The sequence below is a fragment of the Mesitornis unicolor genome, unplaced genomic scaffold, assembly GCF_000695765.1.
Source record: "Mesitornis unicolor isolate BGI_N332 unplaced genomic scaffold, ASM69576v1 scaffold32259, whole genome shotgun sequence".
In the NCBI taxonomy this organism is placed as follows: Eukaryota; Metazoa; Chordata; class Aves; order Mesitornithiformes; family Mesitornithidae; genus Mesitornis; species Mesitornis unicolor.
The window spans coordinates 5,939-22,658 of NW_010205749.1; the positions used below are offsets into that span (position 1 = coordinate 5,939).

Below are 16,720 nucleotides of genomic sequence, written 5' to 3' on the forward strand. Positions count from 1 at the left end.
ATGCTACATTGACAGCTACAGGAAGCTGTCAAAACTCCCTTGAAATCCTGAGCAGCAGACCTAGGATAAAGTCATAGAATCATAAAGTCTTAAAAGTTGGAAAAAACCTCTAAGTTCATCAAGTCCAACCATCAACCCATGTCCACTAGACCATGTCCTGAAGTGCCACATCTAGACATTTTTTGGAGACCTCTGGAGTGCCCATGCCATTATTTCTAAAGTACAGCCATTACACAACATAGGTCTAGAATTAATCTTATTCACATTTCTCTTTTTTATGGCAGAGCAAACATATCTTAAAGACCTTCCTTTTCTTTGGATCTGCCTTGAAAATATATAATTTTCATAATTTTAAAACTCCTGCCAATAACAGACTATGGAACTGAGAGAAAAATGGTTAAGAGGATTAGGGCATTAGTCAAAAAGCATTAACAAATCAAGCCAAATTGGGGAAGTCAGTTGCTTCCAGGCAAAAGAAATTAAGAAGCTACTTTTGTTTGAAAAGAAATGTCATGCTCCTGATTAAAGTTTTTATAAAAGAAATCATAGCTTTCCTGAATTATTATTTCTGTTTACAACCCATCATCTTACACTTGTTAAAAAGGGACAGTTACTACAACACTAAACCCTCTGAAATATTCTCAAACCCACATCAAATACAGTAAAAAAACTTGCTAGAACATTAACTCTTTAAGGTAGCAAGCAAGGACAGCTGATGTCTTGCTGCTACAAATGATTCACTTTTCTTCTTGAGTTAGACATTAATATAATTTAAATGAAATGCATAATAAAGGCCTGTTGGGTACTTATTAAGAATCACATTAATTCAGAAAGTAATGGGGGAAGTATCCTTTTCTCCTGAAAGTCATCTGTATACTTAATTAGAATAAGTTGAAAAAAGACTTTATTTTCTCCAAAGCTTCCCCCAAGATTTGAGTCATTTAATACACAGGTATTAAAAGGTAAATACACAAGGAAAAGGTAAATTATCCAGAGTGGGTATGTCTGGTAAGGACAGCAACAATGTTAAGGGCAAGTGTGGGTGTAAGATAATAAATGTAAAATTCAGAAATATGTATAATTTCTGAATTTGGGGGGTTTCATACAGTTGTTTCCAAGTAGAAAACTAGGAAAAAGTAATATTTAGATTTTTTAAACCTTGCCACATATCCCACACCTTTTGCTTCTTTCTCTCTTTAGATTTTTTTATGAGATTCTGTCTCCATTAATCTCATTTTATCTGTTTAATGTGGTCTGAACATGACCCTCAACATCTGAGCCAGTAGATAATATTACTGGGTGTCTAGGGTCATGCAACGGATACTTGTGGTTATTCTTTCTTTTTCTCTTCTCTCTTCTCTCTTCTCTCTTCTCTCTTCTCTCTTCTCTCTTCTCTCTTCTCTCTTCTCTCTTCTCTCTTCTCTCTTCTCTCTTCTCTCTTCTCTCTTCTCTGTCTCCTCTTCTCTCTTCTCTCTTCTCTCTTCTCTCTTCTCTCTTCTCTCTTCTCTCTTCTCTCTTCTCTCTTCTCTCTCATTGCTTTTGTCTTTATTGACTTTTCCATCCTGTTCTTCAAGATCAGCCGCAAAGACTTGGCAAAAGACTGAGTTTAACTTGGCTAAGGCAGTGCAATTCTTCGTTTCACACTTTGCATGCTACAAATCCTAGATTTTTCTGGACCAGTCACTTGCTTAGCCAGAGGACGCCTCTGTCTGCTCTACCATAATATTTTCAGAAAGTTTTTAAACATTGCCAGGGAATGAATGTGCATCATGCCATCTGAATTCTCTAGAGATGTATCCGCATACAATTTTCCTGTCTTCTTTTGCACCTGTTTCCCAGTACATCTCTATGAGGGAGTCACCTCTCCAGCAGACAGGAGATACAGCCAAAACAGCCCTTGGCAGTCTCAGATAATTACACTTCTGGTAATGAAACAATGCCTTGGATAATGGTTCATTTTCAGAAAATTGTTATAATGTTTATGACCCATACTAGAATCTGTTTGAGGCAGATATTTATAAACATTATAGCTAGCCTGCTAAGATGTTCATGGCAGAATTTGTATTCATATTATTTAGCATTGGTATTTAGTCTGATGCTTGAGTAAGGGTGGGACAGGTGGGGAAAAAGAAGCCAGCTTTCTTGGAGCAGTGTTACAAACCACAAGTGCTCCAGTTAAAACTGAGGATTAGGAAGAGGTCAGAAATTGTGAAATAGCTAACTGATGAGATGAGGGAAGGACACAGAAGAGTCAGGTGATGGTACTGTTGTTAGTAACCTGTTCTGGCAACAACTGGGGAAATAAGCTGAAGAAATAAGGATAAGAATTTTTCTTTTAATAAGTGCAATTTTGTTTCTGTGTGAATTAAATTTGCTACTTTAATCCAAAGCATTCTGTCAAGGATCTCTTATATGTCAAAAGGCAGATAATAAATTTCTAAATGTCACCTGTATTTGTCATCAACATTTTCAGAGTCCTGTGGTCAGACTTCCCTGTTGTCAGTTCTTTTCAAGTAAATAACCTAAATTCTTCTGTATAGAATCACCAAAACTGCAGTTTCCTGCCTTTTGGGGTTAAAAAATTTGGGAAAGCAATTATGACTCAGAGAATTTATCACAGGCATAGCAAACCAGATAAATTTGTCAGGTTTCCTTATGCAACAGTGTTGCAAATACTGGAATCTTCACATACACAAAAATCACATTAATACAGCCTTAATTAAAATTAATACTACTGAAGCTCTGCTTGAATAAATAAAATGGATCTAATTTCTGTATAATAATTTCTGGTTCTGAAAACTAGTCACTACAAAACTAAAATAGTCTATTGTAAATGAGGAGTAATTAGAAGTTAAATTAACTTTCAAAAAGAATTTAGCATATAACTCATGCAGTAATATATGCATTCTAGTTTGGTTCTAGTTTAGCTTCTAGTTTAGTTTCACATAACTTGTCTCAAAAGTGGAATTTTGCTATCCTTTTCATATGCATTTTGCATATTATGTGTTTCTCTGACACACTGACCAGTAAAGAACTATTTTTTAAGCAGTATTTATTTTATTTTAAGCAGTATTTCACCTGTTCTCTTAAGGTGAAAGCCTAGGTTTGCACTATATCTGTCTTTAAGCAAGTATGTGAGAAGGTGAAAATCCCTGTCAAGATTCAGGAATGCTCTACCTCCTATGGATTAATTTTGTGGTTTAATTTATTAGTACTGTGTTTCTTGAAAATTTCCCTGTGTCTTTTTTTTCTCCTGGTCCAAACAGGTTCTTAATTTGCACAGCCGCTGGAATCCCTTATATGTTTGATACTGCTCAAGGAAGAGATTTGAACTCTAGTTTGAGAAGATAAATAGGTATACACAGGAAACTGGTTAGAGCGTAGGTTCCTTTCTTTGCAAAGATGCTGAAAATCTTTGAGACTTTAAGTCATCATAAGTTCCATCCTAAGTGAGAGTTCCTATCTCTTATTTTCCAAACCATCTGAGTTTTACCATGCTGCAAACATAATTAAAGCTTGATCAAACTAATTAATGCAATGATTCTCCTGTATCTGATGGTCTTTGAACCTCATTTGTCTTGTCCAAACAAGAGAAACAACTCGCAGTTAAACGTCTATCCATTAAATGCAGTCCTCACCATGTTTTGATTGCATCCACCTTAGAATAGTGAAACTGCTGCTATTTTGATAGCAGTCAGTGATCTTCAACTAAATCCTTGAATAAAGCATGTATTGATTTTTACTAATTGATTCAAACGACAAGTCTTCTGTCCTTCATGTGGGGCTGTCTGTAGTGAGTTTAACTTATGCTTAAATGCTTATGCCTTTCTCTGCACCTTATCAAGAATTCATTATGTCGGCATCAATATGTTTCTAGTGGACGACACTATCAGGTGTATTGCACATTCATTTCAATCTAATAAATAGGTCTGGAACTTTATATTATTTATCTCTGTTCTTTAATACATCAAGATGAAATTAGCAAATGAGGACATGAATTGAGCATTAAAATTCATTCTATGCTGCTTTCATAATTCTCTACTAAAACCTTCAGCAGAAGAGAACACTTAATCCTAACAAAGCTTTTATTAATTCTTACAAATTAAGACAATCCCTGCCTTTGAAGGAAGCTGTTCAATAAGATTTGACATTGAACGTTCTGTGGCCTGAAAAACTACTTCAATCAATTAATAGGAAAAAATGAAAAGCTGTAGTTACTTAATTAAAAGCCAACAGGTTGTACATCATTATCAGCTGATACAGACAGTTAAGTTGTATACATCTAATTTGTTCCCGTAATGCTACTTGACTGTAGATCACTATATTCAGGGATATTTGCAGCATATTGTCAGATGTATCAGATGTTTTAAAAACAGATTTGTATTAAGGAATATAACAAAATTTGAGGCTATTGAGGCTTATTTCAGTGTCACACTGAATCCATACATTGCAATTATTTACCCTATCTTGTGTTCCATATTGTATTTAGTAGCATAGCACATCTTTTAATATACATAATGAAAAGGCTGAAGAAATGGAGGAAAAGATATACTGTTTTAGTAGAACAAGCAGGTTTTAATAATTTTTCCCTGATTACCTGCCAAATCTGTGAGGCATCTGGGAATGAAATCTGAAACATGCTGCTACAGAATTTGTACTTGTGAACAATCTTGAGATTTCCTTCCTAATCATTAAATATGATTTCTAGGTGTTATTTGGAAGGTATAGCTGTACTTCCCAGATGAGCTAACTTCTAATGGAGGAGGAAAACTAGAAAAATTGTGAGCTAATTTTAGAGAAGTTTGCTCTGGAGTTCTGTGGAGGTGAAAACTTGATAGAAGCTCTCTACAAAGTCATCATCAAACTTAAGTACTTATTACAATCTATATATGAAGTTACCATGGCTATAATGGACTGTAGCCCAAATATTTGTTTTTCTATGTTTGCTTCTTATAAGAACTATAATGCAAGCGGGAGCTATGTAAAAGCCCTGTAACATAATGGCAGGTATCAAAAGTCCAGTCACAGTGCTTGTGTGTCAGTCATGCACCTGAATCACAAAGTCATGTTTTGAGAGAGATAGTTGTGCTAAAAGTAATTGTGTAGAAGCTGGGAATATGATATGATTTTAAAAAAAAAGTATGTATGACACATTCATACTCTTGGAAATCCAAATAGAAGAAAAGTAGGTGCTGGTCCCTTATTATATTCACTTGATCCTTTTGTAAAACTTGCAGTGCCACTACGTATACAGGAAAAAAACCCCATCCATTTTCAACTGTGGAACAAAGACTATATTCATTAAGTAGACACACCCTGTGGTGGGAATACTCATCAAACTTAGTTTAGAGTTTCTAGTTATTGGTTTATGCTACATTTGTGATAGATGAGACATAAGTTGCAAAAAAAAATAAAAAAAATCTTATGACTAGAGATGTTGTCAAGAGTAGTCCCAATGCTTACACACTTAGTTTCTCAGATTTATTTTCACAATGGAAATTGTAATTAATAACAATTGCTATAATTGTAATTGTAACAGACTTGAGAAGAGGCTAATAAAGTTCATAAGTGTGTTTCAGATTAAGTCCACCTAGTTGATTGTAAACTGAACCCATGATTAAGTGCTTCAGGTGTAAGTAACAATATTTTTTTCCAACCAAATGGAAGTGTTTCATGTAGCCCAGGCCCTGTAATCATCAGGAAAAGTTTTCTGAAATTTGTGATGGGTTGGCAATGCTTTGACTAGACCATAAGATAAGAGCTGGTTTTCCAAAGCCTGTTAAAAGACTTCACTGCTTGTACTCAGCACGTTTGAATTGTTTCTCTGAAGCTTTCTGTTGCACCAGCAAAGTCATTAATAGTGCAGCTCTTCCACTGCAAAGCCTTTTTACTCATTGACCCTGAAGTGTGTAAAATCGGGTAAAACCCCAAAATAACCAAATAATCTATATCTAAACCTCAACCTTATAAGCCTTAGTGGGTTCTGCACACTCCAATAATCTTCATTGCTGGAAAAATGAAAAATTGGTGCATTGCAGGAGAGTATAGCTTAAGTTTTTCTCTGTGAAAGCCTCAGTGTTAGCTATTACCAACAACTTATTCAATATAGGATTTTAACATCTCCTTTGATGCTAGACTTAGTATAAGAAAAAATAAACTTTCCCACGTAACCAGAGTCATACTGGGTATTCCTACAGCTAATAGCTTTGGATTTTTTTTCAGCTGCATGCCACTGGAATTTTTTTATTTACCTCATTTTTTTTAAATAATCTTTCATGCTCTTATTCTCCTCTTGGTTTTTAACTATGCATAGTTCAGCTGGCTACACAACTAAACTGGAATATAAAAACTGCAAATAAAAATGAACGCTGGCATTCCACTTATCATTCACTAATTATCTTCATTTCCATACTTCAGAAGTGAGTGATACGAGTAGTGATTGTTGAGGTTTAGAAGACTCCTTTCCTAGAAAAATGACAGAAATAGCAACAATGACATAAATAGCAGAAGAGATTGTTGCAGAAGGAAACACTAACATTTGACACTCAGGAAATTTCAAGTTTTAAGCTTACTATATTTGTGATAGTCTGCTTTTACAAATAATGTTAAAGATAGCTTTAAATCTCTGCCTTGTCTTTACATTTGTGTGTCTGACTTTATCTTTTCCAAGTGGAAGCCAAGATCTGTCATATTTGTATCCCTGTCCATTATTTAAATTTATAGTGTTTAGATATTGAAAGCCTGGAGAGCTTGAAATTTAGTATTTTGCAATTAAACTTACCAAGTTAGCCCACAGTTGCAAAACAGGTAAGAAGACCTATTTCATAGAGTTTTGACTCTGAAACGCAATGATATTGCGTAAGGGGAGTGAAGCCATCTGCCTAAATATTTACTGCTTTAATGCACCCTGAATTTATGGGTGTGCATATTGAAATGAGGTAATTATTTTAAATAGCACCTATGCGTTTTTAGCTAAAGAGGCTGTGAAATTACATCTCCCTCACTCATCCATGGGTTTGTTTGTATGGGTTGAGTACACACCATAGCCAGTATCGATCTTGTCTTTCTGTTTTGCTGTTGAGGGGAGGGGAAGACCAGGTGATGAAGTTCACACTGCTCTGTATACTTGATGGGAGTGCACTGTGAAGTGGATTCTTTGAATTTCAGTCCCTGCAGCTTGTGAAGATCTTAGGCTTTACCACAGAAATGTAGGCCAAGAGGGACCTCTGGAGGTCCTCTAGTCCAACCACCTGCTCAAAGCAGTGCTAACTTTAAGTTGAGTAAGGGTGTCCAGGCCCTTGATTAAACCAGCTTTGAAAATCACCAACAATGGAGATTCCACAACTTCTCTTAAAAAACTCCATCCCTTCATTATGAAGAATATTTATTTATAGCTAACTGGAATGTCCTTTACTGCAATTTCTGATTACGGCCTCCCCTCCTTTTGTGGTGCACCTCTTTAACAGGTCTAGCTCCGCAAGCCCCCTTTAAGCAGTTAGCTCTCCTCTTTTGCAAGCAGAAAAAAAGTCTGTTCTTCCACTGGACTTCTGCATTTTGAATATATTTCTTGTATTGTTTGTGGGGCCCAAAACTAGTGTTGGTCTTCCAGAAGTATCCTCATGATGCTGAGCAGAAAGGAATAACCGCTTCCTTAGGTTGCTGGCTTTGCTCTTGCTGATGCAGCTGGGTATGGGCTTTGAATGCAGTGCTGCAAGGACATGCTGCTGACTCATCTTCAGCTTCTGCCTCTCATAATTTTCTACAGAGCAGAAATATAGACAGGCAGTTCCCTGCCTATTGCAATGTGTGAGCTTATTCCCTCCCACATACATTGCTGGATTTGTCTCAGATGCAAGAAGACTTCTGGTGATTCCAGTTTAAGTAGATTCCCAGTTAAATTGGCAAATTTTAGGAAAGTAAAAAAAAAAATCAAAACTTTAACTGATGTCACTATAAACATTAATTCATTTTCTGTTAAGGATTTCACACTTACTGGAATTTGAGTACATCTTAGCAAAGAGATTTTTACACAAAAATATGTTGACATCAATTGATTTTTGCTTTGTGGCCAGGAGATAAAAAGGGCTTTCAGAGTGTGCAACTTTGTACAGCAAACAGACTATAAATATTAGGTATTCTGCACTGCTTGGATGGAAATGTAGCATGGCTAAAGCATCCCATTTGTTGTAAACAACAAATTCTTCCAAAGAGTTGCTACAGGTGTCGAAAGATTAATTAATTGTCAGCACTATTACAAGGGCTTAGTTAATTATCTCACCGTTACCACACTTATCAGGGAAAGATTGTGAATATCATGTGGATTTTTTTAAAGTAAACGTACTCTCAGGTGGTGGTGGTTGTTGTTTTCAAATGGTGGCTGTAGCCAGATCCAAACAGATATTTTTTGGGCCTGGAGTTCTTGGACCTCCTCTCCTTGCAGAGGAGGCTTCCTTCTTCCATGCTGTTTCTGGGCAGAATCCTATTTTGCAGCCTTCCAGACAGCATCAATAGAAAGTTGTGCTGCTAGGAGTTCAAATGAATGAGATTATCCAATAATTGAAGTAGGGATTAAAAAAATATTCCATACATTTTTTTTTATACTATTTATCTGCTTCCATTTATCTCAGCAGTGAATCTATGATGATTGGACTGACATGTCCTTTGCTGTAAATTAATACAATGGCATTTGTACTTGGAGGTAAGGGCAGGCTAACAGATCCTTTGAATATATGACAGTTCTTCAACCAGTGATTTAAAAACAGATGAAGGCCAAACTCTACCCTTTATATAGTCTTGCTGTATGATAATTTCAACAAGGTCACAAGACTTTCCTTTGTGTGTGTGGAGAGGGAACTGTTTTCATACAGATTATTAGTCCTGAAAGAAATAAGCACTCCATTTACCCATATAGAAGTTTCAAGTCTTCCAGGAAATCTGTTTGAAAACTATTTACAGTATTAGTATGCAAATTATATACTACACACTAATGGGAATCTTGCAGCAAAGCACTCTGACAGGCATCTCACCATTTGAACTCTTGTAGTCCAGTTAAAGCAGCAACACAAAAACAAAACACAGCTGGATGTAATTGTATCCAAACACATACTTATTATGTTAATAGGGGCATATGAATAAAATGAAATGTTGTCCAGCAAAGGTTTTCCCACAAAGACTCTGAGTTATGTTAACAAAATGTTCAAATAACACAAGCTTTTGTGTTTGTTTTAATTGAGAAAATGTTTGGCATTTATTCCTAAAAATTGACAGATAAATGTGGCAACACCAGAGAAACAATAAATCCCATCTCATATGAAGCATCATTTTCATGAATACTCTTCAGCTGAGAAGACGGCACGAGTTGTGGCCCTGACTACAGTAGGTGCTTCCAGTGATATAATTTAATTCAGTCACACCTTGGTGCAGGTTCTGCCCTCATAGCCTCTCGTGCATGTCCCTGCTGCAGTATCCACAGTGGCTTCACTGCCACATGAGAGGTTTGAAGCAGCCACGGGTCCATAAGAACCCAGTAGATGTGGTGGAAGTATTGGGTTGTGTCTCTTTCCAACCAGCAAAAACTTCACTCTTGTTTCTTTCCTAAAAATCTCTCAGGATTTCTTTTTGTGTCCCTTGCATCAATCTACCCATGTGAGTTACTTGGGCAAGGTGCTAGATCTTTTCCTACCAATTTACTGCTGGTGGACTTGAAATCCTTGAAAATAAGAGGCTTGAGGTGAGGTTTATGCTTTCTTCTTTTTTCTTTTTTTTTTTTAATTTCCCCCCCCTCCATTTTTAAGATGTGTTTTTAACAAACTATAACTGAAATCTAAACAAACAACAGTTTCTGCCTTACATAAGTGTGTCCGCTATTCAAATGGCTGCATTCAAGGGCTCAAGATACTGTTAAAAACCCATGTCTTCTTCACTGCTAGCTGCTGCCATAATCTTAAAGTAGATGCACTGTCATATTTTTTTAACTTTATCTCATAGAATCATAGAATGTGTTTGGTTAGAAGGGACCTTTAGAGGTCCTCTAGTCCAACCCTCCTGCAGTGAGCAGGGACATCTTTAACTAGATCAGGTCGCTCAGAGCCCCATCAAGCCTGACCTTGAATGTCTCCAGGGATGAGGCCTCCACCACCTCACTGGACAACCTGTTCCAGTATTTCACCACCCTCAAAGTGAAGAACTTCTTCCTGATGTCTAATCTAAATCTACCCTGCTCAAGTTTAAAACCATTGCCCCTTGCCTATCACTTTGCGCTCTTGTACAGTCCCTCCTGAGCTTTCTTGAAAGTCCTCTTCAGGTACTGGAATATATCTCAGTATACTGTCCTAGGAAATTGTTTCCTGCATTTAAATTTACTATCATGCAGAATTTTGTGGTTTTTGACCTGTCATTGTCTTTGAGAGTTACAAGCTATTCTGAGTTAAAAAACTACCATTTTGGTTCACAAGCACAAATTGTGCCTTTCCAAATCTAGCTCAATAGGCATGTCACGTGCAGTCTTAAGAATATTATCTAAGTGCCTGTTTTTTTCTTAGTGATGAGAAACTGTTTATACTGCAAATGCAATATGATCAAACACACATTAATGTGTTACTTTAAAATAAATATTTATTAATTTAAAAATCATAGTGGCTGAAAAAAATCAGTCTGTTATTTAAAGTATTTTCCCAGGGAAAGTACCATTGGCCTGTTTAGTGAGATGTATTTGTTTCTTGGATCTGCCTATCTAAGAAATCTTAAAAATTTTTGTCTGTGAAGAGTTACAACCGCATCAAGCATTTTACATCATGATAAGAAGACAAACCTTTTATCATCAATGTGCTAGTCAGTCCAGCATGGTTGTCTGGCAAGTAAATTCTCCATCTAGCTACTCCCATTAAAAAACCCCAACCTACTTTCAGTAAAAATCTGCTCCCACTAGAGTGTTGATTTTGTACTCCCCAGTCTCAGTGGCAAATATAATCCCTTTAAAATCAATAGGTAAAACTCACCTGAGAGCATAACACTTAGGATTAGTTGTTCCCAGCAACAAGTAAAGAACAGATTTCTGCACAGAGTTTATATTAAGAAGGAAGTATCAAAGGAAGATGAATTAGGAGAAACTAGAGGACTTGTGTCCTTGGAGATGCTACAGAGTTGTGAGAATGACTCTTTGAAGGCAAAATCAGATCTGTCAAGGGTCATTCTGCTTAGACTGCCAGTCTTCTGGTTAGGCTACTTGTTGATCTTTTAAAAAAAAATTCTGAAGAAACAAAACCCATTATTGCTTATTTTTTTCATATTTAAAAAAAAATTATCTTCTTTAAAACAGTGAGTCAAAACCTGATGCTCCTGAAGGGAGTCTGGAGTTTACAGCTGAGGTTGGTATTGCACAATTCTACTAATTCTGCAATTCTACTCAGTAGGTCAAACATGCTTCTTCGAGCAAAGGCTAAAATGCACATTGTATGGCTTCCTCAGCAAAACCAAAGCAGAAATATGTGTTTTGTTTCTGTTATCTTCAGAATTTACTTCAAATTCATTATGTCATGAGATGTCTTTAAGCATGCAGTCTTCTGCATACTTGTCTCACTCCAAGATTCCCAAGTACTGCCAATAGCAATGTAATTTGGATTAGTACCCATCTATGTTGCAGCTGTGTCCTGTAAAATGCATTTGGATATTTTCTGCTCCTCTGTACATTGCTTTCAGTACTTTCAACATAAAGATATACAGTAAAACTTGTCCTAAAAACCATCATAGGTTCCGGCAAACAAGGCTGAACAGCAAAAGAATCTCTTTTACAATATGCCAGACAAAATGGTACTTGAAATGCTTCCTAAGACTCTATGGTATTTAGCTTTTACGGACTACTGCAGAATGACATCAAGTTATTATATGCCTCTAGTTATTTATTTTCTTAGCCGTACAAACTGAGGAGGACTATCCCAATGAAAATAATACAGAGTTCCTTCACAGATTTTATCCTAGTGCTTTCATTTCTTTTTTCTTTTGATAGCCTGGATGTGTAAACACTACTGAAGTGGATATAAAAAAATCTTCAAGAATGAGAAATCCACATAAAACAAGAAAGGTAAGCACTGTTGTTTCAGAAGCAGGAGATGTAAGTTATTTATAGCTTGAGGTTCCATAGTTTCTTAAAATGATTTTTTCTTACAGCTGCAACAAATAAATACATGAACATATGTCATTATTTCATAAGCTCTCCAATGAATTAGTATTAACAAATTTATTAATACTTAGTAAATGCTATCATGTAATAAAGGCTTTGGAAAAATAGAGAAGATGAAAATAAAATTTATTTTTTTCTTGCTTTATTCATGTTGTTTAGTAGATTGAATAAAGAATGTTAAAATGTTTCTGTCAGTAGTTAAGGAAAAATATATTAAAAATGCAGTGTAAACTATAACAGCAGTACTTCTTGTGTTGGTCCTAATGAAAAGGGTGTCTCTAGTTTACAGTGCCCCAAATGGATGACCAGAAATTGAAAAGGAAATTAGCTTCACCTAAATTAGGATCCCCACATGAACCGTGTAGATTCTCTAGGGATCTATAGATGGATTGGAACAGTTTGTTTCAAATCCTTTATATCATAACAATGTAGATTGACTTCAACTTGAAAGTATTCTCTTTGACATATATTTTCATGTCAACCCATGGAAACATATGTTTTAAAAAGGAAAGTGGATTTAGAGAAAGTTTTAGCTTAGCTTATTTATGGTAGTGAAAGGTTCAGATTAGTGTAATTCACCAAGCAGTAATTGCAAATTTGGGAGTCATCCAAATAATCCATCGTGGTAGTCTACCTTTATGGTTACTGTTTCTTCTTTTCCTACCAGTCATCTCCATTTAAAGTAATAGCTGCCTCTCAGTGTCATCCCCCATGCTTACTATGCTGTTAATATACAGACATAATAAAAGGAGATCCTGTGTTCTATAGCATTATGAAACTGGGGACTTTGAGAAGTCTTTATTTTACCTCATGATATAGAAGCACAATTTTATCTGAGTACATGGCTTATTTGCAGTTTCTTTAGATAAAGATGATCTTGGCTAACTTCTTGAGCACACTGTACTAAAACATCACAGTTACTATGGGTATTTGTAGAAAGCATTGATTGATAGCAGCTATCATTGTTCCATGTTTTTTGCATAGTCTGTCTATGGCTTACAAAATGACATTCGAAGTCACAGCCCTACCCACACACCAATACCGGAGACCAAGCCACCCACAGAAGATGAACTACACCAAGAGGTTTGACAAATAACTGCAAATGTGTACTTTTAAACAAACTTTTAGAAAACTGGGTATTGACCCCGAAATTATTGTAATGGGAAAGTATGTTCAGAACAAATCTAGGAAGCCTTTTCCTTGTTTCAGGAGATATGGATCTGGGAATGTAACTTTGATTAAGACTAATGAGACAAAATGTGACATTTTTTGTATCTTGCATTAAACACTTAAAGGCATCATGCCAGTTAGTGGGTTCTTTGCATAGCTAATCCCATTAACCCCTTTAGCAGGGGACAGCTCACTTTTCTTTTCAACACTGATTCAAGGTTCTGGGGTATACTTACTTCTCCATGTATGCTCATATGGGTTTATACATTTATCTACTGTTCATGCTTCATTAGTCTTTCCTGAGGTGCTAGAACTGGGAGAAGGTAAATGTCTGAAGAATTAGTAGTTCTCTTAAAAAATCTAAAAATGATAATTGGATTTCAGCTGATGAACCTTTAGGAAAAATGTTATATTGGGTCCTTTTTTCTGTCTCTGTATGATCTTTTCTCTTTGATGGATAATTCCATTTATTTTAGAACTACATTAGTGAAATGTTGTTTTAAGTCAGATACATTTTTCTTCTGTGCCCTAGGATAAATTGACATTAAATTACATTCCTAATAAAAAAGTTATGGAAATAAATTCAAGCAATTAATTACTCATAACACTTTGCCTTCCTTTCTTGCAGATTAAGCACTGGCAAATGCAATTAGACAGACATAGATTAAAAATGTCAAAAGTTGCAGAGAGGTAAGTATATTGTCACAGTTTCTGTTTCAATTAGATGGATAACTATTGGGAAAACATCAGTATGAAATAGTTTCATAAAAAGAGAGACCAGGGAGCTCAGGTGTCATAGAAATAACTGATGAGAGTTTACTGAAGTGTGAGATATGAAGTTCTTTTACTGATAAAAGGTGACCCAAAAAAGCATGCATTATCTTACACATCAAATACAGAGGTAGTGAATATTGCAGAAAATTGAGCTGCATAAGACTTGGTAAAGGAAATTAAGCCAAATACAAATGGTTCTTCATCATATGTGTTTGTGCATGTGTGTGTACTTATAAATGTGTATATATGCATGCACATACAAACACATATAGATATGCTTTTATTTATGTATAAATATATATATGTATTTAAGGAGAAAAGGTTAAGAATTTGTATTTGCTGAACAGTAAAAATAGAATACAGACTAAATATAACACAAATAGGAATGAAAGGAAAAAATTATTTGTCCTCACTTGTCAATAGTTTTTCCATAATTATGAGTCAAAAGAAAGCATGGAAAGCTGGAATAAAGGCATGAGAGATGTAAACTACCAGAATACAAGCAAAGATTTTAGTGCATTCAACTGAGTCAGACCAATTAATGGATAATGAAGAATTTGGAAAAGAAAAAAGGGTTTTTTATGGAAAGCAATAAACTTGGGAGTAGTGCCATTTAATTAGGAAATAAAATAATATTCACTGTATTTAAAAGAGGAAAGAAGGAGTCCCAGCAGCTGCGTGGTCAATTAATGCAACCTGAATAGCATGCAGTGTTTTAGAACAGATATTAAAGGAACTGATAATTAAAACTGTAAGGCTATAAAACATGTTTCTTTATTGAGCAAATGTGCATGGAAGAGGTTGCTTGATTTAATTTATTAGTGCCCAAAAGAGCCCTAAAAGGAGCTATGTGGAAGTGTCAGGGAAGATTGTAGTTTATTTTGCTTCAGCCCTTGCTAAGACCTGAGCTACCCCTGCTTTTTGAGTCTTCCATTTTTAAAAGGCTTGAGCAAACCTACTCTTGTAGCTGACATCAGAGTATGTGCACACCCAGTTGCCATGGTTCAACTGGTGACTGAACTGGGGTTAACTGGGATTACCTGATCAGGTTTCCTCATCTCCTGACATGATGACATTTGATGCTTTTGTTTTCCTAGTCTATTAGCGTACACAGAGCAGTATTTGGAATACGATCCTTTTCTTGTGCCCCCTGATCCCTCAAACCCTTGGATATCAGATGACACCACTTTCTGGGAACTGGAGGCAAGGTATATAATTTTATTTCTTCTCTTGGAGTAAGAAGGTATAACAGATTTTTCTTGAAACATGAAGATTTCAGACAGAGGTATTGCAGAAAAGTACTGAGGTGGAAGGCCCATGCAGTGTCCTTTGGGTCTTTTCATCTTCAGAGTTTCATTAGATGGGAAGAGCTATAGACTAATAAATCCGTGTGAAAAGTTACGGTAATTAGAGTACTGGATTATTGCTGATTGTAAGTTATGTTGTTTTTTTCTTCTGTAGCAAAGAGCCGGGACAGCAGAGGGTGAAGCGATGGGGGTTTGGAATGGATGAAGCTTTGAAAGACCCCGTGGGAAGAGAGCAGTTTCTCAAGTTCCTGGAGTCAGAATTCAGTTCAGAAAATTTAAGGTAAATGAGAAGGACTTTTTTAATACCTTGTAAGATACACTGGGATTTTTCTGTTTGGCTAGTTAGGGGGTTTTGTTGTTGTTGTGTTTTGGGGGTTTTTTGTCTTTCTTTTCATTTTTTGACCCCTTCAAATATTTTCTTGCACCTTACCTTTCAGAATCCATTCATGCAGATTGCTGCCTGCTCTCATATTCAGGCTGAAAATCCCCGCCAAGGTTCTTGTACTTGTGGATCTGGCACAACAGTATCAGTGTGACAGCTAGCTCTCAGGTTCCTCACTAACTGCAAAACTGAAAGGTGCTGCTAGTGTATGAAGCTTAAATAATTTTGTTTTAAAAATATATATGAAGAATTACTTTTAAGCAAGAGAGATAAATTATTTGATTTTTAAAAAAGATAGCCCAACTATTGACTACTAGTATGTTTTGTTTTCACTGTTCTAAGGATTCTAAGAATTATTTCAGAGGGAATAATAACAGCCTTTCTATAGATAAGTCAAACTGTACATTGTGCAAAAGCGCATACAACACATTCTTTTATCCCACCTTCTTGTCAGATGACATCTGTATCAATTCCCATTCATCAATAACATAAGGAGTATAAAATCCTATTTAAGTTTATCAGCAGAATAATTAGAGATGGACTTCTCTATGTTGCTGACCATGTTCATATTCAAACATTGGATTTTGCAACATAAATGTGTATTAGATACTCAAGTCGTTATTATTTTTTCTAACTGATTTGTTTACCATCAGGAAATATGACCTGATCTGCATGTGTAAGTTGATAACTTCATTGGTGCCAGATAGTTTAATTTTTTTTATTAAAAAATACAAGTAGTAAAATTTAAAATTTTACAATCTGAAAAATACCAAGAAAGGGAAAGGTAATTTTTTTTAAAAAGTATCCTGGTAATTCCTTACGCAGAGCAGCTGTTCAAATATGAAACTATCCAGCCCAGTGTGAGCTGCATTTTTTTATTAATTATTATTAATAAATAAACTATTAAAT

The 16,720-nt window shown here is 35.6% G+C and overlaps 1 protein-coding gene across 1 annotated transcript in view; it reads left to right on the top strand.

The window, feature by feature from the left end:
• Positions 1–15,713, top strand: part of RGS7 (regulator of G-protein signaling 7) — a gene marked incomplete at its 5' end in the record, with an annotated part of 20,240 nt that extends 4,527 nt beyond the window's left edge. Inside the window, 5 exons of the mRNA XM_010191520.1 lie at positions 12,005–12,079; positions 13,163–13,261; positions 13,977–14,038; positions 15,220–15,330; positions 15,584–15,713. Coding sequence (XP_010189822.1) covers positions 12,005–12,079; positions 13,163–13,261; positions 13,977–14,038; positions 15,220–15,330; positions 15,584–15,713 — 477 coding nt within the window. The remainder of the gene's footprint in view (positions 1–12,004; positions 12,080–13,162; positions 13,262–13,976; positions 14,039–15,219; positions 15,331–15,583) is intronic.
• Positions 15,714–16,720: the final 1,007 nt, after the last annotated feature.